This window comes from Lynx canadensis, chromosome A1, assembly GCF_007474595.2.
Source record: "Lynx canadensis isolate LIC74 chromosome A1, mLynCan4.pri.v2, whole genome shotgun sequence".
NCBI lineage: Eukaryota > Metazoa > Chordata > Mammalia > Carnivora > Felidae > Lynx > Lynx canadensis.
The window spans coordinates 17110865-17132591 of NC_044303.2; the positions used below are offsets into that span (position 1 = coordinate 17110865).

Here is a 21727-nt window from a genome sequence, read left to right on the forward strand (position 1 = left end):
TGCAAGATTGGGGGGGGGAGGGTAAATATTCACAAATTCACCAGGTTTTAATCTAATTCAATTATTTTAAATTCTTTTTAAAGTGTATCTTTTATTTTAAGAAGAAAAGTGTTGTTGGGATGAGCACTGGAACCAATATTACACTATATGTCAACTAACTACAACTTAAATAAAAAACTTGAAACAAAAAAAGAAAGAAAGAAAGAAAGAAAGAAAGAAAGAAAGAAAGAAAGAAAAGCGTTGTTGAACATGCTATTCATATTTTGTGATACATCTTCATAGGAAGTTCCAATCTGGGCTGCAAAGTCAATCTTGAAACATACCTCATTTAAATAAAGTTATTTGGACTTCATGCCATAGTTAAAATCTTTGGGTATATTCCCTAACATTTCATAATTTTTTTTTTTCATTCTGGCACGACTACTTATAAAGTTCTGGCTTGGTGCTTAATCAGCTCCCTGGAAACACCAGGCTCACTTCCATCGTTCCTCTGTGGTTTGCCCATATTTTGTCTTTTAAGAAGGGATAAACTTGAAAATTTAAAAGTATTTGTCATAATTTGCCCCCTTCTCCTCTAGTGACCGAAGAAGTCTAGGTTGGTGCACCAATCCAGTCACTGTTATCTCAGATCCCTTATATAAATCTTGTCCATAGAAAAGCTCGGTTTTTCTTTTTTTTAATCCAATATATCAGAGGCACAGATTGAAACCAGGAAAACAGACAGTCAGTGCCGGGGTATTATCCATATTTTTAGAACAGAGCTGGGGGCAAAAGTGGGAATTTTCTTCCTGAGTGTGCTTGCTTGCCTACCTCGTTTCTCCTTCTCTTCCTGGCTCTTTACGGCTAGCCTCTGTTTGGGGCCCTGTGCCAAGTTCACATTCTGGTAATGTACACGTTCGAGTCTGCACGATCCACCTGTATGAGGAATCCAGTCCCGTTTCTCACTCTCGTGATCCCTGTACCATATACATGAGGGAATCTTGTCTCACTGAAGACAGCACAGATACTCATTCCCAGGTGTTCAGGGGTATCTTGTTTTGTAGAACTCTTAGAGTTTCCTTCGTCTCTGGTCATCCGTCCTAACTTGGCCTTTACATAATTGATGCTAACTAGGAACCCTAAAAATAAGTTCAAAATCTCTGGACTTTTTTCTTCATAACAACATCCCAGGACTGTTGGATTTTTTTGATGAGGCCTGTAAACAAGTTCCTAAGTAGGAAAAGAAACCTGGGCACTATCGAAGCTAACATATGTCTTCAGGCTTTTCCCAAAGAAAGAGCTGCAATACCGTGTAGGTATGTTGACCACAACAAGAAATAAGGCTGTGGTCCAGATTTTGCCAAAACATATCAGAGTGTCCGCATTTATATTCATGACACTCAAAATCATTTTTCTAGCCGCAATTCTCTCTAGAAATGACAGAGGCGAAGGGTGGGGACAGGCCGGTGGGTGGTGGTGGAAAGATGAAGTAAACCAATCATGGGATTCTTCTTCCAAGGAGTAAATGCTCTAGACTCCCTGGCCGACTAACCAAGAATAATAGTCTAGAGTAGGCAACAACTAGTGGAATGTCCATCCTTAAAAATGTCTCCTCTGGGGGCGCCTGGGTGGCGCAGTCGGTTAAGCGTCCGACTTCAGCCAGGTCACGATCTCGCGGTCCGTGAGTTCGAGCCCCGCGTCAGGCTCTGGGCGGATGACTCGGAGCCTGGAGCCTGTTTCTGATTCTGTGTCTCCCTCTCTCTCTGCCCCTCCCCCGTTCATGCTCTGTCTCTCTCTGTCCCAAAAATAAATAAAAACGTTGAAAAAAAAATTTAAAAAAAAAAATGTCTCCTCTGGAAGAAGAATAAAGTCAAAAAGCCCCTTATTTAGAAGAAACGTCGCAAAGATAAAATCATGCATATTTTAGGCCAAATAACTGAGTTAAGACAAGTTGTCCTATAGCTGACAATGTTTACATACAGGGGTTTATGACTGAGGCTAGGAGGAAAGAAGGAAAATGCAGAGCTGAAGGGCCAACACACAAGGAGTGAGGGCTTTAAATGGCCAGAAAGGGATCTGAGTACTCCAGAGAACGAGCGAAGGTGGGGAAGAGGAATTTACCAACACAGGAGGTGCACAAACTCTGCCTATTTGCAGTTGTGCCTGGGTCCTTGGTGGAAACCAGGGCAGAATTCCAAATAGTGGCCAGGTGTAGCTTTCCATACGAGCTCAGATATCTTAATTCAGACCTTGAGAGTACAAGCTAGGGCAGTTCCGTCCATTTCCCTTGTTCAGATTCACTGAGTCCAGCTTCTGTGATGTCTATCAGGTATTTCCTGTTAGAGTCTCACCACCCACCGATCCTGACCCTCCCATACTGACACAGGACAGTAAAAAAGGGAAGAAATATGGTGTTCCCCACATTTCATTCACTTTGTTATCGTTAGGTGCTAACACGTATTACGAGATTTTCCTCTCGTAAGAAACCATTTTGAGAATCTTCTATATTCCTCAAAGATCATTTTCTTCTTATTCTTTAAAGGGTTCTCATGATCTGGTTTTCTGTTTGTGTAAATTTTATCTTGTAAGGATTTTCAGTGTCAGTTTCTTGACGGCCCAAAGTGGATATATATGTATATGCGTATGTGTGTGTGTGTATACAACATACACATACGCCTATACGTATATTCATTTGTTGCCCTAAATCTCCAGAGCACCTGGTATACATACAGTTCCATACATATATGACCCAGTAGTGGCGTTAATTAACATTTTCCATCTTCTTTCGGTTCTTCAGTGAATGAAAGATATTTTCCAACAGAACTGGACAGCAACCAGTTGAGACGTGAGTCGTTGACTCAAAGATGTCTTTCTGCTCCCTTCTAAAATTGATGAGTGCCGAGCTACAGCATTTATCCCACTCTCATGGGAAGTAGTTACCGATCAGGGTGAGGAAGAAGTGCAGACTAGGGAACAATGTGCTTTCAGATTTTTTATCTGTTTATCAGCCTTAACGTTTTTGTTGCAGCATTATCCTCTTTCTAAAACCCGGCTTAGTCAGTTCTTCCCGTGCCGGTTGTTTTAATAGCTTCAGAAGCATTCTTTTTAGTAAGCCTTTAAATCCCTTATCAGAGCTGGGCAGATCATAGGGTTCAAATATCCACAGGGAGTAAGATCCAACTCAAAAAAATGGGAGGCTGACATGGCTCGTTGTACGTTGTTGGTGATTTCAGCTGCGTTTTTTGGAACTGGCCAAAATCCTAATCTTTGTCTCCTGTGACATCTGATCCCGCATTTGACTAATTAAAAAACATGGCTGGGATACTATCCTGTTCAACCACAAAAAAAGCAAAGCGTCTCCACCAATCCCTGTGGTCTCTCCGGAACAAGTATACCAGTAGTCCGTTGGGTTTATGTGAACTTAACTTTGGTTTTGTTGGTATTCTACAAGCTCATGTATTTACTTTGCCACTTAGATTAGGGAATGGAAGTGTCTTGAACCAGAATTTGTACAGCTGACAGAAAAAGGGGGAAATGACTTCATTTTACTGGTTTTGTTCCTCAAGACTATAAAATGCAATCCCAACTTTTGGTGTCAAATGTCTACAATTGAAAATTATATTACTTGGATGCGATTGATGCTGTACAAGACTCTCTGCTCATATGTAGATTTTAAATGGTTTGTACCCAGAGCCATCTTGTCCCAACAGACATTCTATAGGACAGAGTCTCACCCAGTACCTTGAAAACTGGGTTCCCTGGTGAGATGAGATTGGGTAGTGCCACATGCTCTATCCCTCCCATAGATGCTTAGAGCACATTCCCATATCGAAGTCCCTAAGACATGTGAGAGTAAAGAATTCTGTATACATAGCTTAATCCCAGGACATTTCTCTTCTAGTTGACTCAGTGATTTTTTTTTTTAATATCTAGGAACAGACAGGAAAAACAAGATTTGAAAAAACACATTTTGGGAAATGTTTTCCTAAATTGTTCAGTGGAAAACTACATAAATGGCTGTACGTTCTATATTTTTGGAGAACGTTTCAGACAATATTTTCATTCTTTGTAAAAGCAAAAGTAAGGATCTGTGCATGTGCACGTGCACACGTGTACGTGTGTGCACACTAGCACACACATGAATTGGGATATGCAGTGATTCTCCTTTCAGTTCTGGAAAGGCATGGAAAGCTGGATGGCCTGTATTCAGTGTCCAGGTTTGCCTTCCTACAATCACCACGGGAAGCCCTCCCATATCCCACTCTTCACTCAGAGGTGTTCTAGGGAAGCCTAATCTGCTGAAAAGCTCTGGAATGGAAATCATTACCCACATATTTGATTTCATACTAAAATCTAAATCATGCATGCACTGTCACTTTGACACAGTTTGGTGACAGTTTTTATCACAGGTTGGTGATTTCTCAAGATCCTCACTTCTGACTTCCCAGAGGATTAGCCACAAATTTTGACTGCACAGGAAGACGACTGGTTCAGCTACTTCCTGCAACAAGAACATAAAATCTTTGTCCTAGAAACTTCTCCACATCCATGATGGCTTTGAAACGTTCTGCATATTTATGTAAGAAGAGTCATGTTTGTCCTGGGACTACATGTATCATCAATTCATAAGAAAGCATGGAATTTACAAAGTCAGATAATATGTTTATGTTAAGTTGTAGGAGTGTGTGTGTATACATATTATATATACATATATTATAATAATATAATATAACATAACATAATATGCATATTATATATATATGATAAGTCTAGACCAGAGTTTTTCCATAGCATGATTGACGTTTTGGGCCAGATCATTCTAATTCTTTTTGGTGGAGGAGAGATCTGACTGTCCAGTGCATTTTTCAGTCCCTGCCTCCCTGTCTTCCACGCACAAGGCACCACTAGCCTCCTCTCCCTCCCCCTTATTATGACAACCAAAAATATCTCCCAACATTGTCCAATGTACCCACAAGGGCAAAATCATGTATTCCCCCAGCCCACCCCCAAACCGAGAACTACTTGTTTATATTATGACTTGTATGGTTTATCTTGGCCTAAAAGAATTTGTCAAATGGATCCTCACTTTCTTTTTAGGTTGAGATAGAGAGAGAGAGAGAGAGAGAGAGAGAGAGAGAGAGAGAGAAAGATGGAAAGAAAGAGAGAGAGAAAGAGAGAGAAAGAAACTTTAGCCTGTGGATTTATACCAAATAGACACTTAGGTCCAAAATGCCCCCAAGAAATCTAGTCATTGTTTCTTTTTATTGCTCAAAATAAATGAGCTCTTAAAGTACTTTACACCATTTTCTTAAGGACTAAAAAAAGAAAAAAAAATTGTTAGAACTATCAGATTTTCTGCATATTTAAATAGGGCCTGAGTTTCCAACCCCTAAGTTCATGCCTAAATTGTAAGACCTTAAATAAAGGTTTTAGTTTCTCATCCTGATTTGTTATTATGAAAATTACTCATCAAGCTTGCTGGCAATGTATATTTAAAAGTTTTTAATGCAGAGGCACCTGGGTGACTCAGTCAGTTCAGCATCCGACCCTTGATTTCAGCTCAGGTCATGATCTTATGGTCCCTGAGTTCAAGTCCCACATCATCTCCGCACTGATAGTGTGGAGCCTGCTTGGGATTCTCACTCTCTGACCCTCCCCCGTTCAAGCTCGCATTCTCTCAAAATAAATAAATTTAAAAAGTAAAAATTTTTAAAAAAAGTTTTTAACTGAGATGGCCATTGAAGGATCATTGAAATAACTTATCATTGCTACTAATAATGGCTTCTGATTTACAATAATACATTTTTCTCTCAGTAAAAAGAGTAATTCTCTTTAAACAGACAGAAGTAGCAAATTAAATACCCAACTTTTTCTCACCAGAAAGTTACGTTTAGTTTGAAAGCAAGAGTATCCCAGTTGTAAATTATTTTGAAACACAATACAAAGTTTTCAGTTTTAAAAAGACATCAGGGTCTTTCTAAACGATACTTATTAAAACTTTTTATTAAAATTCAGTGAAAGATAGGGTCCTTCTTCTTTCTTGACTTCCATCCATACAGAGTTAGTTGTCAAAAGAATTTTAATAAGGAGTTATTTGATATGGCAGTTTGGCAAAAGCTATGTCCAATCTGCTAGTTCAAGTATTCATGATATTGGCTGTTTACGGTGGGCATCTTTGGTTAGGCATTTGATTTGTTCAAAGGTAAATTTTAATATTCTAAGGATTGCCATTTTATTGAGGAGAAGATTTTTATTTTTCTTATGGCAATATTTATAGACTCATTTGTATCATAATGCGAATTTTCTCTTCCCCTGGCAAAGCATCCATTTCGGGGAGCATTTGGGGGCTATTTGTGAATGGTATCTTTGATTCCTAGTCTCTGTTTATCCTAATGAATCCTTAAATAATTCTACCAAGTTAATATTTCTTTCTTTTTTTATTTTTAAACATTTTTATTCATTTTTTGAGAGACAGAGAGAAACAGAGCATGTGCTCTGAGAAAGCAGAGGGAGAGGGCAGAGAGAGGGAGACACAGAATCCGAAGCAGGCTCCAAGCTCTAAGCTGTCAGCATAGAGCCCGACGCGGGGCTCGAACTCACAAACTGCGAGATCATGACCTGAGCCGAAGTCGGCCACTTAACTGACTGAGCCACCCAGGTGCCCCCCAAGTTAATATTTCTTAAGCAGAATTCAGATTATGTCTTTTTCTACCCCGTCATCAATCCCTCACTTTCCAGGTTATTTCCTCCTTCCCCACTTTGCTTCTGCAGACCCCACAGAGCTGAACTTTTACACACCTTGCTGTTCTCCTACACCTGTTTTCTTGTGATTCCTTTCCCTTAAAGGGGCACCATCCTTTGAGGTCCCTCTTCCATATCCCTCGTGGTTTACCTTACATTTTGTTTAATAACTAATGTAGGGTATTTGGTTTGCCTTCCGTACTAGAGTCTAAATCTTACAGAAGGGACTGTGTGTGAACCATCATTCTACTTAATAACTGTGCTGTGAGTCTGTTAAAAAACAAAACAAAACAAAACCAAAAACAAACAAACAAACAAAAACCACTGTTGTATTGCTGTATGTTGGCTGAATCTTTTTCCTACAAGGTTTCGTGCTCTAAGACCATACAAGCTTGTCTTTATGTTTATTGTGGTTTTTTTTCCTTTAGCAGCTAAATATTTAAAAGAATGGCTTTTATGTTAATCAGAGACAGTAAAATCACCAAAGAGGGCTCTATTTGTAGCACTGGAATAATTTTAAAGGGATCAGAGCAGCCACCAAAGGGTTTTGACTAATTAAATAATACACAAGTTAAGTACAAAAGCTAGCTTTGTAAAATTAATCTGAAATAAATGAAAAGAAAATGTGAAAAACAAACATACTGCGTTGAAGGCCGTCTACTTCATTCCCCACCGCCCCCCTCTCTCTCCCCTTCCTGCTTCCCTCCTTCCCTCTCTCCTTCCTTCCTTGACAGACCTCAAAGACAAGATTTTTTTTAGTTTGTCACAGGAGCAATAGCCAGGAAACTAGACGTGATTCCACGTATTTCTTTTAAATTTTAAGTCTAGAAATCTAAAACATCCAAACCTTGATTTTGTTTCTGAGAACAAATAGACCTAGGAACACGTGTCCCAACTCAAGACTTAAAAACAACAATAACAACAGACTAATTCTAAAGTATCTTTGGGGTGATCTCTGGTAGCTCCAATATTCTAGGATTCGGAGTTAAAATTTGCTCATGATACTGTAATTCATAGAATGGCTATTATGCTGTCATTCCTTCTTGATCCCTCCTTCCCAGCCATTAAATTTAAATGTTTGTAGTAATAGAAACAACTCAGGTGAAGGAAGGTTTCTTCTTCTTTTGTTTTGTTTTGTTTTTAACAGATCCAGGTACTTCTGGGATTTTATACTCTTTTATATTTTTGTCTCAACGTGGATACAACATTTTCCAACGATAATCCAAGCTACAGCTCCAGCTGTAATCCCTGTTAATTGCAGTGGCTGTGTGTGATGGTAATGTGCATGGTGCTGTTATACAAATAGGAATTAGAAAAACAACCGCACTTCACAGGGAATTAACTAAATGGTGCTGAACCGGTTACTCAGAGAGGTGCTGGGAGCACCCCTTTCATTTCCCCGTAGAGTTTCCATGGGGTGGGGGGAGATGTCTGGCGCCACAAAAGGAATTAGACTCTGGTTTGAACAGAGACCTTAAGGCTATTAAATTTATTTTAAGAATGTGTTGCCAGAGATCTAATAAATTTATATAATTTGTTGCTTCAGGCGGTGCACGCAAGAAGTCTTGCTGCACCAGGTGTTTTGTTTTGTATTTTTTCCTTTCCCCAGAGGCAGGAGAGGGTGTGGATCTTCTTGACAAAACTGAACTCAGCTTTTGATAGAGCAGTTATTGTTTCTGTGAAAGTACAGGGTTTGGGTTTTTTTTTTTTTTTTAATTCTATGTGTTAATGGGAAAAATAGGATGGAAAGTTATTTCTGGGCTAATTTGATGAGAAATAATTAAGTCCCCTTTAAAATTTAAATTTAAATTGTGTGTGTATATATATATATATAATTTAAAATTTAAAATTTTATATATATTTCATACTATTTCATACTGTTTTAAGCACACAAGTTCTACGATCTTATGTTGAAGAATATATTTGAAATCATATCATAGTTTATTAAATAAAAAGTCCACCAGACTAGACCTGAAAACCCCTGGGAACTTACTCCTCTTCTGCACATGGCTGCTTGGTAATCTTGATGAAATCACAGCTTTCTGGATCTTGGTAAATTTCGGCAGTGAGAAAATATGCAAATTTGCAGCCCAGGCCTCATTCTTGTTCCAAAATGCTTGCGGTTTATGGTTGTGTTGTTCATCTGCATAATGGCTTCTTGAATTAGTGTGTGTTCTTGTTTAAAATATGATATCACACTTTCATTTTTCAGAACAAAGTTTCCTTGGCCACTCAAAGTACAGCATTAAGATGACTAAGTTAGCTTTTAATTTCGATCGCACGTGATCATCTGGTAACGTGCATGCTGTACATGAGAGCTTACCTTGCAATTATATGTTTGCTTTGTCCTTTGTCTTCTGTAGATGTACACCTGAATTCCTCATCCTGGCCGTGCATACCAACAGTGAAAGCATTCATTCCACTGGGTTTAAACTTCTAATTAAGAAAGCCAAGTATTGCACAGTTAAATCAAGTTTAGATTAAGGAAATATTTTTTTTTTAAGCCTGAGGTTAGGAGGTTCCCTCTTTTTCTTTTTCTTTTTGTTACAGAGCCTGAAAGTAAGTTCTTTCCTTTGAGGCAGGGGTGGGGGAGGGGGAGGATGGAGTTGGGGGGAGGGGAACACGCCGAATGAAACCTGGAGGATTCCCACCGGCTCAGACTTGCCACTCTGGCCCAGATGTGGCCTGATGGAGCACATCATTCAGCCTGGAAGTGTTTTCCTACCAGCTTCCCCAACTTTTGGCTGTGTCCCCATATTCATTCATTAGCTTGTGTTAATTTTTCTAGGATTCAGTCTCAAATTTTTGGACACTGTCCTTCATACCCTTTGTTCTCCCACTTAATTCTTACCATTTGTCTGCCTCACTGCTCATTAGCGTGAGAAGGTTTGCTGCCGGTGGTGGGAAACGCTCAGAACATCACGTTTGCTTCTGTTCTGTAGCACTCATTTATTAATTAAATTACAGCAAATGAAAATTAAGCTCGAGTCATCTGTAAATAGAATGCAGACCCAAATGAAGTAATCTGATTCCTCAGAGGAAGTACAAAATACCAGCAGGCTGGATGTGGATCCTAGATCTATGACACACCCGGCAAGTTAAAGCATATAATTTAGCCTGACGGTATTTTCTTCCTCCATAGAACGTGGACATGCCTAATTGGCAGGGTTATTGTGACATGCGTTGAGATAATGTGTGTATTACCAAAATTACCTTGACTTCTTGGCCCCATTGTGTCCAGCCCGATTCTCCATATAATTTCAGGGTCTCCAGTGCAGAGCTGACATTCAGCCCACTTATACCTGTGCTGGCGTGAGTTCCAGTTGTTTTTGGCCAGGATCTCCTATGACTGGTCAGTGTTGTGCCAATGCTGGTCGCTCAAGCCCATGCTTCTGCTCAAGCGTCGGTGTTCACGAGAAGCTCAGTCCCACAATGTTGCCATAGCTCTGCCTGGAATCCCAGTCCCTAGGTCCAGCCGCCCCAAGCTGGGACCTGCCTATGGCCCCAGGAGCCACCAAGAGTGGGCGCCAGAGCTCCGTGGTGAACTTTTCCCCGTGTTGTGTATCCAATGACCAGGATATCCAAAAGAGTGCTGCTTGGAACCTGGTGCGAATGAGGGTGATCAGGTAACTCTTTCAATTTCCACTTACGGTTTTCTCTTTTCACGGGAACCAAACATTCATTTGGGAGCCCGGGCATGAATTAGAGATGAGTAACAAACACCCTTACACTGTGCTCTGAATCTCTCCTTTGCTCTGATATTTAAGACTTTGTACAGAGTCTACATCATTGTGCCTGACACATCCATCTATATTACAGTGAGTTCTCTCTCCAGTGGCTCCTTATAGCCCAAAAAAATCAGCCTGAATGAGGTCTGTTACTCCTGTTCCCCAAACAAGCATAAATAGGCATGAATCCCAGATGGGGGCTGTGCTTGAACCGATATCCCCAGGACAAATGAGTCTAAGATAATTAGAATCTAGCAGGATTAGGAGTTATTGTGCATCAGAACTCATCCCATGTGTATTATTTTCCTCTAGGTTAAAAATTATCAGGGCCCCTGGCTGGCTCAGTCGGTAGAGCATGAGACTCTTGATCTCCGGGCTGTGAGTTAGAGCCCCACGTTGAGCATGAGCCTACTTACAAAAATTAGCCTATGAATTCTTGCTGTCCATTCTGATTGTGGCAGGAGAGCCACGCAGGAGCCGGTATCCCCTTTACCCTTTACTGCTATTAGTGCTACTGGGTCCAGATGGCCAGGCTGCCCACCCAACAATGCACTGACGGCTCTTTTCCATTCACGCTCCTGATCACGTGCCAGGGAAAGGGTTGGCTAAAGGGAGGTGAGATGTGTGTGGAGGCGGAACACTTTTCCAATCCTTATGCTCCGTTTTATCTTGTCCCAGAAGGATGACTTATTGTAGCTTGTTTTGAGGCAATACAACTGATTTCTGTTATTTGCGGTAGTCATACTCTGTAAAATCACTGCCAATGCTCAGTGATAGCTCCTAGGAGAAACACAGAGTAAGGTTCCCCGTGAGCCTCTGGTCGCGACGTTTTATTATCCAATCAATACGTGACCTTGTTAGGTGTGTGTTTCTGTTTAAAGATACCTTATTTGGTACATGCTGTAGATTGATTAACAGTAAGCTCACAGCTAATAGCTCTATAACTTATATGTGAACAAGCTTACCTAACGTGTATTTTTTCCGTAGAGCATCACAGCTTTCTTTGCTCAGGAACACTGAGCTGCACTGTGGCGCTATGATTGTGTGATATTTTAATCAGTGAAATTACCAACACAAAGCACAAAAATGCGGAAGGGGCGGCACTAAGTAGGCTGTGAAAAGGACACTAGCTTACAGTATGAAACAAGAAGGCAGAGGGGCGCCTGGGTGGCGCAGTCGGTTAAGCGTCCGACTTCAGCCAGGTCGCGATCTCGCGGTCCGTGAGTTCGAGCCCCGCGTCAGGCTCTGGGCTGATGGCTCGGAGCCTGGAGCCTGTTTCCCATTCTGTGTCTCCCTCTCTCTCTGCCCCTCCCCCGTTCATGCTCTGTCTCTCTCTGTCCCAAAAATAAATAAACGTTGAAAAAAAAAATTAAAAAAAAAAAAAAAAAAGAAGGCAGAGAATCTGGTGATGCAGGTTCTTCCAAGCCACTCGGCAAGTGTCCACGAACGAGCAAAAAGCCTGGCAAGTGCTGATTTTGGGGTCACGAATTAATTTTAGTGAGTAGACCAATTTGCAAATACAGAATCCAGGAATAATGAATGGGCATCAACTGTATATCAACCTCTGGTAGAGTACATGGGTAGGAATTCAGCTCTTTGGAATCTCATGTACACATATACCCATCATGGGTATATGTACGCTTCGTATACCCATCATGGGTATGTACTCAATGAAATCACGTTTCTAAGGAACAAAACTACATGTGGTAAAGTGAATTGTGATCTGGCTTCTAATGTGAATGTTGATCTATTTGTCAGCTCCGTCTCTGCCTTCACCTTATCTGGCAACTTCTTTTTTTTGTTGTTGTTTAATTTTGTTTTACATTTTATTTATTTTTGAGAGAGAGAGAGACAGAGCACAAGTGGGGGAGGGGCAGAGAGAGAGGGAGACACAGAATCCAGAGCAGGCTCCAGGCTCTGAGCTGTCAGCACAGAGCCTGACGCAGGGCTCTGTGAATCTCGAGATCATGACCTGAGCCGAAGTTAAACGCTTAACCCACTGAGCCACCCAGGCGCCCCTGTCTGGCAATTTCTTATCTTTACATCCTACAGAAAAACATGAACTAATCCATGCTTGAGCTCCATTCCCTGTAGTTCATGTGACAGTTACCAAGATATCTGGGCTGCATTTAGGTTTTGGTTATGAAAGATGAACTTATAGGTGCCTTGCCTGAGACTAGCCTAAGAGACCACCATATATGACTGTGCATATCCAATAGAGGTCAATACGTGCTGTGTCTGTTTCTCTCCACCTTTGGGTCTTTGGCACACTACCTCTCTTTCTGTACGTTTCTCTATATAGTCTCTGTATTTGTGAACCTGATACTTTGTCCTGTGCTGCCTCTTTTTCAGAATGTCTAAGGCAGTGGGAATGCGGTGGCATGTGTGTGTTTGGGGGGGGGGGGTGGCTGTACAGATGGAAGGAAGAAAATGATATATCAATGATCAAAAGTCACTATCGGACAAAAACAACCATTGGAATTATTAAATAGTCGACAAAAGTATAAAATCTATTGACCATTTTTCTGGGTCTGTCTCTCAGTTTTTCAGGAGCTCCGTGAGTCATACTAAGGCACAGCTGCCTTTAAGGTCCAGATTCTTCATCCCTGGGGTCAGGCAGGATTGCCTCGAGGCAGGATTACACCCTTGGGGCAGATTTTAAAGCATCGAGATCACTTCCTCTTTTTCTTTACTATCCAATCACTTATACAAGAAGGCAAGGAAGTGAGTATTTAGTAAATGTCCCTAACTCCTACCAAACTGAATTCCCTGAAGTTTCCTTCTCACTGGATTTCTTATCTCCGTTCTTAGACTTAATCTTCCAGGAACACCTTCCCCCAATCTCTGTGAATGTCCAAATACCACCCTGTACTTAAGGCCCCATTTAAACACTATTTCTTTTATGAACTTGTCTTTGATGCCCTCAGGTGAAAGCAGTCCTTCTCTCTGTGATCTCCCACAGCTCATTATCAGTGCCTCTCCCACAGCATTTATCAATCTTCAGCATATACACTTATCTATGTATTTATGCCATCTCCCATACTTGAATATCAGCTCCTGGGGGACTGGGGAGGGTATGTTTCAAAGCCAAGTTGACTGCAGCTTTACCTCCAGGGTTTGCAGTAAACCGTGAAATCCACCTGACTAAAGGCTGGAGGACAGGGCTCCGGAAGCTCTCAAAGTTTCTCGTATGGAAGATTCTAAGGCAAAGTAAAGTTTAAAAGATCATCCTAGCACAGAAGTGAAGCACAATAAATGCCTTATTTCAGTTTTAGTTTTTGATTTTCACTACAATTAATAACATAGATGTTGATGGTAGCTGCATTGGTTGTTAACCACTGTTCTTGCCTTCTAAGAGAACAAGAGTGCTTAAAAACCAAATTATCTAATTTTCGTAGTAAATTAGGTAATATTGTTGCCTTACTCTTTTCTAATATAAATGTCTATTTCTATTGCTGCTTTAAAGGACAATATCCAACTTTTAAAAATGGATTTGATTTTCAGTTCAGCTTTCAGTCTGAACCTTATTGAGGGCAAATGAAATTTTAGCAAGCTAGAAAAATCTAACCAATAGAATTAGGTTCTATCAGTAACTAACTTTTGTCCAAGGAAAATATTTGTTAAAATATGTTGAAAAAAAAAAATCAAAGCTAAATGGGCACTTAGAAATTACCCTGATCAAGACAAGTCAGAGGTGTGAATAGTTTTATATTGAAGATGTATACTTTGTCTTTAGAAAAACCAGGCAGCTCTATGTTCTTAGGGAGGGCTAATTGAAGGTTGCAATTCTTTGTTATTCTAAAAAAAAAAAAAAAAAAAAAAAAAAAAAAAAAAAACCTCTTGTGTTCCCATTGAAAAAGAAAATGAAGAACCCTAAAGACCAGCTGGAAAAGTTCAAAAGAGGTCTTTTCATCAAACCCTTAATGGCTTTAGTGTCAGGGTTTGGGGACAAAGCCTATGGGAGTGTGGTTATCAGCTGGCAGGCACCTGTTGTATGGATTTATGACACAGTTAGGGACTTTAGCCTGTCTCCAGTGACACGCTGAGACTCATTCTTTGTGCATCACAGATGACAGAGTCTGTTTTAGGAGCTGAAATAAGTAGCAAAATAATAAATTAAAATCAGAAATAAAAGTAAAATTAAATAGTAAAATAAGTAATAAGTGAAATTGAAGTGAAAAATTGTCAGTTTAAGTTAATTTCACATTCAGTAAGCTGCAGCTATTGGTATTAAAAGTATTAACATTTATTTCCCATATAGTAAGGTGCTAGAGGAGTTTATGTGGCATGTGATGAATGAATATATGTTGGGTCTTTTCATTCTTTGGATAAAATACAGAGTTCAATTGTGCAAGGTCAGTTTTAATAAAAAGAATTACAGTAAACGGCAGCTTAGTTCCTCAGATCCCTGTACCTCTCCTGCATGAGAAGTAGTGCCTAAGATTTTACAAATTCCAAAATGCAGTAGGGTTCATATCACAAAAATCAGAGGTTATGTAGCATTTAATTTATTCAGCATTAAGCTTTATACACTTAACTTCCTATTCTCTAGCAAGATATCTACTTAGAAAGCCCAGATTTAGAGTGAAAGCTAAGCATCTAAAACAATTACCTTAGAGCATGTCACTGTCTCACAAAGCCAAGTTTCTCGGTACTGTTTCTGAATTTTATTTCAAACAAAATCTCAAAGCCGCAGACATATGAAATCCTGGCAAACTTGTTCAGCTGTGTGTCACCTGAAACCCTTGATTAACCAGTAACCTGGCACCTTCATCTTTCCGGAACATAAGCACCAACCCAATAATAAGTTTTATAAATTTGTAAGGAGAGATGAAGTTACCTATTCCTAAGACCGTCCAAGCTATTTCATAATGCAATGGAAGGGTTAAACGGGCCTGGAGTCATCAGTAACCCCTGGAGGTGTCATTGAGATAAATACAAATCCCAGCGATTCACATTCATGGGTAATCGTTTAAAGCCTTTACACAGTGTTTAAGAATAGAAGTATGCAGAACATTTCAGAAAGGGCGTTATTAAAAACAATTCCTTTTTTTGTAATATAAGAAAAAGACTCAGTACTAAAAGCGTTATGTTACATTTATGCAGGACATTGATATTGCCTGAGAAGTGAAGCACTACTGAATTTCTTTCAACGGAGACGTTAGAGTGTCTTAATTCATTTAGTAGGTGTTTCTGTAACAGTTAAGCAACATGGGCTGGGTCATGTGTTGCAATCGGGACAGACCAAGTGAACAGACACAAAAGTAGACATATATAGGATTTGAGGTTATGGAAAGCACTGTGGAGAAAAATTAATCAGAATAAAGGGCCTAGAGCATGCTGCGGTTTTCACTAGGGCTCACTGTTTTATACAGAGTGTGAAGGGAAGGCCTCCTTGACTCAGTATTCTTAAAACATGTAATATTTAGAAGTGTGATGTTTTCTGGAATATTTAAGGAGAGGATTAGAATCAGATCTCACAATTAGCTAAAAAGTGCCAAAAAATTTAGAGAAATAGAGAAACTGTGTTTAGTGATGTCTTCTTGGATATAGGGGAAAGAGATAGGAATAAAATATTCAGAACTGTCGACTAAAATTCATTTGTTGAGCACAAGAGTTACTAAAGAGGTCAGGTGTAATTAGTCACAAGTCAAAACTGAAGTATGTGCTTTGTGTAAGCTGAAAACTGTTATGAATAAAAAAGGAATAAAACAAGCAGGAGTCACAAATTAGCCACTCTAGTCCTAAAAATCATACTTATGACACAGATTTCTTCAATCCTCATTGTGTTGCAGACACTACTTGGAACTTGGAGACTAGGATGAATTTGACCAGCACCTGTCCCGAGGAGGTCAGACAGTTAGAAGAAGCACACACAGGCATGCAGATAAATAATTACAATTACTGTGGGGCACCCAAGTGGCTCAGTTGGTTAAGTGTCGGACTCTTGGTTTCCACTCAGGTCACGATCTCAAGGTTTTGTGGGTTTGGGGCTCCTGGGTGGCTCAGTCGGTTAAGCGTCCGACTTCGGCTCAGATCATGATCTCACGGTTTGTGAGTTTGAGCCCTGCATCGGGCTCTGTGTTGACAGCTCAGAGCCTGGAGCCTGCTTCAGATTCTGTGTCTCCCTCTCTGCACCCCCACCCCCCCGGCTTTGTTCAGAAAACGCTGAGAAGTTGGGTGTGCCTGGATGTTTCTGTATAGAAGGCTGGAGATGTTAGGATGAAGAAGGAATGGCTTGGTAGAGCCTGACAAGAAGTACAAGAAGTTTGGAATAAAATCTGGCCCATGATGGAGCCACAATAAATGAGAAGGAAGAGAGAAGTGTGGCACAAAGATGTTTTCCTGTAATAATTAGTTGAAAGATCAGAAATGTTTTATGTGTTAGTGCAAGTGATCAAATGTTATTCTAGTTTTATCTGTTACATTCTATGAGAAATGTTCCAAGTAACAGAACACAAACACAAGAGCTTAAAAAATCTTTAAATATCTTTAAAGGCAATAAAACCAAGGGTTGGCAATAGTAAAAGAATGAATGGCCACTCTGACCCCCCGACAAAAATCAGTATAATGTAGTACAATTATTAAATTTGTACAATTAAGCAAGATGAGGGGATGCCTGCTAACGTGCAAAACCGCAGAGGAATCTGTGAGTGAATCACACCCAGATGAGAGGCTGGAGTCGGTGCCGGAGAGGCTTCATGAAGGAGGTGGTTAAGGGAGACTTCGAGGAGTGGAAAATGTGAGCAGAAGAATGATGGGCCATCATTTTAGGCCAGAGGACAGAGGGGACAGGAGGAGTGGCTGAGGCTGGCAAATCCATGGGGCAGCGGGCTCTTGGCTGGATCTGGGAGTGAGCGAGTGCATCGGGGATAAGACAGGGTAGGTCAAGGCCAAACTGGAAATCCGCAAGGAAGGCCTGCCTTGACGCCTGCGGCAGCTGGCGGGAACCAGGCAGAGGGGAGCCAGGCGCAAGGGGACTTCGGACGGATTACCTGGAGTCCGGCAGGGGGCGCGTGGGCTGGATGTGAGCATGCGCGGTGTGGCGGGGGGAACCAGCGAGCTAACTTTGGTGGAATGATGCAATCGATGCGCCACAGCGTGCCCTGCGCCTGCGTGGGTCATCTCCCTTCGTTCTCACGCCGGACGCAGGCGTTAATTAATATTACCTTCCCCTGACTCTCCACATGAGGAAGCAGAGGTCTAGGGAAGAAATTTGCTGAAAGTCAGACAGCAGATGAAAAACGAAGTAGGCCTTACACTTCAGGCCCCAGCCGTGGGCTCTCCTCGCGAAGACGGCACCGTGTGCAGGAGATGGTAGGCATGATACGTTCCCAAGGACAAAATGGATGAACTTCCTGCCCTCTGATCTATTTATATTTGTAAAAATTAACCAAAACATGGAAAGGTCCATAGTCCTGTCCATGTAACACACGAAGGAGGTCCACATCTGTGATGCCTCATTTTACGTAGCTACGACATTCACAGCTTCAACGCCTTGTGTTTCTGTCTTTAGGTGTTTTAAGTTTTCCACTAAGAATGTCACATTTATTGTTCAATGGCCCAATAGTATCTCATTGATTTGATGCACCCCAAAAACTCAAAAGCTGTTTGGGTTTGGGTGCCTATTATAGAAAATATTGAAATGAAGGATTCCTTACAAATATCTTTTTGCTTCTCTTGAAGCAAAAATTCACAGAAGGACTTATAAGATCAAATGGTACTAACCGAACAGCTTTTTGTCTCTTGCCTGCATTTTGCCATGTAGCTGCCTGAAAGGCTCGTGCTAATTTACAATTCAAACAGCAATAAACAGCAAAACCAATTTCCCTATATAATCTCTGCTGCACTGGGTATTTTCTCTTTCATCTTCAGTACATGTTGGTTGATAACTCAAAGTCACTGCAACTTTTCTTCTTAAAAGTTTCTGGCAGAGATGGACATTTTTTCATGTGCTTGTTCAGTCACTGTGCTTCTCCTTGTGCAGATTTTTTGCCCCCCGTCTATTGAAATCATGATGTTTTCCTGTTTCGTTTCTCCTTCTCTAGAGTAGCTCTCTCTACGTGAACTCAGAAAAGAAGAAATTAGAATTAAAATGGTGCCTCTAGCTGTGTTTGTTCCTTGGGCTTTTTTCCACCCTCTTCCAGAAAGACTTAAAAGAAATTACCAGTGCCTTTGTTTATAAACTTCACTTTACTCTGAAATAATTGGTGTAGATCAAAGGAAATGGAAGGATACTGCACAGTGATCAGCTGATAACCATTTCTCCTTTCATTTTCCTTGCCTAGCAGCTTTCACATTAGAGAGATCACACACAGTTTGTTTTCTCCTGATAGGCAGCCAGCTCCATTTTGGTGGGGAGGTGGGAGGAGAGAGCCTTATCTTGAGAACAGAATGGAATCAATGAAAAGAGCTGTCTGCTCTAAAGAATGGAGTGGAGTATAGTGGGGAAGGGAGGCGGAGAAGGGATATTTGTTTTTGCTTAAGTGGTTATAATTAAAGCCTTCCATCCAATTGCTCGGTGAACCAGAAAAAGGTATTTGTGAAGTTGTATGTGTGTTTTTAACATCCAAATGAGCCTTGAAGCCTTCTTTATAGAAGAAAACTTGCTCTCCAGTGGCACCTTGTGGAACGTGGGTCGTCCTGCAACTTAGATAGTTGTACGTTTAAAGAAAATTGCTGCTAGTAGTTGTGTGGTTCTTCCCCATTACCCACTTTGCCTTCTAAAGATCAAGGGATTTTATGAAGGATGTCAGCTATTGAATTTCTGTACAACAATCGCTGAACAGTAAGCTGTTCTCCAGGTATGTATTATGGAGTTGCATGTCAAACCAAGTGGCTATAATGATTCTTAATGTTGTATCATCCACATACTCTGTGGAAATTTTAGGGCCATTCAAGAAAGCACTAATTTGGGGGCTTTAAATTTTTGTTTTCTAGGCGGAAACAAATTAACCAAACAGCATTTTCGTCTGAATTGGGCATGGATCTCGTTTGAAAAGGAATATTACCTGATCAATGAGGATTCCAAATTTCTAGATGTCGTTCTTAAACGCAGAGGTTACTTGGGAGAGACTTCATTTATAAGTAAGTTTAATCGACATTTCTGTTCCAAAATCCCCCTTTGTTCCTAGCAAATGTCCATAATTTTACAATGATTAAAATATGTTTAGTTTACTGCTCTAGTTTTAAAGTTTAAGGAGATGTTGACATTTAAAGGTTCTTTGCTTCAGAAACATGCCAAGAGTTTTGTGTCAAAGCTAAATCATAGAGACAAAAAGGCTATAAAAATAGGAAATGTGTAACCAAATATATATATACCTCTTCAAACCTTCTACCTACATATGATCTTTCTCTGATATAAATAACTTCATAAAAATGGCGGTAATCGCTCATAGGTTAAAATTTTTTAAGTGTCAATAGACCTTAGAAGAGGTTTAGGGGAATGTGTAATCTAACCATAATATAAAACTCTGCAGAAATGCCAGTGTAAAACATATATGAGGGCAACTTTAATAATAAGGGGTGAAAAACTATTCAGTAATCTATTAGATATTGACGTGTAATTTACTATTTGTTGCATTTGAATGCTCTGGTAGGTCACAAAAAGTCCAAGAACCCCAACTCTACATAAAAGCTCTACTTAAAAGATGCACATTGTGACTTTTCTTCAGAACCAATGCTCAGGCGTTAAATACTAATCATTTTCTGCTGCTTTACTCTTTTAAATAAAACTGAAAGTCAAAAGCAAAGACTAAAGCCTTTTTACAAGTCCAGTTCAAGCTAACATATAACATCTAGGCTGATAGAATTTTCATGAGGTAAAAGAGCTTTCACTGAGTGAGAATATCAGCTAAGATAGGAATCTAGGAAAATGTTGGCAATAAAAAATAAAAGGTTGCTAATCCTGTGTTTGTCTGCAAAACAATTACTTGAAATTTTACTGGCCCATGAAATTCAAAAAGCATTAAAGAGTAGATCCCTATACACACACACACACACACACACACACACACACACAGGTACACACACATACCACACACAATACCTTTGCCACAGCCACAATCTGCCCCCACCAGGCTCCCCTTTGATATTTGGATGCTGGGTATTAATTACTCCTTATTTTTAAAGTGCTTTTTGTTTTGGGGGCACCTGGGTGGCTCTGTCGGTTGAGTGTCTGGCTTCAGGTCATGATCTCATGGGTCGTCAGTTTGAACCCCGTATTCAACTCTCTGCTATCACCGCAGAGCCCGCTTTGGATCCTCTGTCTCCCTCTCTCTGCTCCTCCCCTGCTCATACTCTCTCTCTCTATCTCTCTCTCTCTCTCTGTCTCTCAAAAATAAATAAACATTAAAAAAAAATTTTAAGTGCTTTTTGTTTTTTAAGCATGTAAGAGGGATTTTCACACCACTCTCTGCTGACCCCGTCAGGTTATTGGCTCCAGGGTAGCTGGTCCACCTGCGGACCTTGCGCTGCTCTGCTTCCGTCTTTTTTTTTTAATTTTTTTTAATGTTTATTTATTTTTGACAGAGAGAGAGAGAGAGAGAGAGAGAGCATGAGCGGGGAAGGGGCAGAGAGAGAGGGAGGCACAGAATCCGAAACAGGCTGCAGGCTCAGCTGTCAGCACAGAGCCCGACACGGGGCTCGAACTCACAGACCGTGAGATCGTGACCTGAGCCGAAGTCAGATGCTCAAACGACTGAGCCACCCACGCGCCACCCCACCCCCCCTTTTTTTTTTCATGTTTTGCTCTGCTTCTGTCTTGATTTGCACATGCCTCCTCTTGGCTGCCATTTACACTCTCTTTGTCTAACCTTCTAAAGCATAGTGAATGCTCTTGGTCCTCTCTCTCTTTGGAAGCATGTTTTCTTTGCACACACACGCGTGCTCTGCAGATCAGGAATCTGATCCTGTCTTACTTATTGCCCGTGAGAGATTAGCCTTAACTGGACTTTGTGCTTGAAAGTATGCGGGAAATAATAACTGAGACACAGAGAACCTCAGCAATTCTTAAGGATGCCTTCATCTATTTGCATTTTGCCAGAATTCCTGGTGGGTATGTTTAATTACTCACTTCCACTGAAAGTAATGGGAAAGTTAATGGTTGAAAGATATTTTTAAAGCTATCTTTTCACATTTTTCTCTTCATTTTCTTTTTTAAAGCCGAATCCTAAAATGTCAGACAAGGGCTCTTTTTTTCTCCTAGCATTATTTTTTCAGTGAACTATGATTTCCTGCATGTGGAGATGAGCACCAGCCATTCTACAAAGGTTCTTTAG

General features: G+C 40.5%; 1 protein-coding gene across 1 annotated transcript in view; it reads left to right on the forward strand.

Moving 5' to 3' along the window:
• FREM2 (FRAS1 related extracellular matrix 2) overlaps positions 1-21727 on the forward strand; it is a 158880-nt gene that overhangs the window by 53669 nt on the left and 83484 nt on the right. The window contains exon 3 of the mRNA XM_032593438.1: positions 19389-19535. Coding sequence (XP_032449329.1) covers positions 19389-19535 — 147 coding nt within the window. The remainder of the gene's footprint in view (positions 1-19388; positions 19536-21727) is intronic.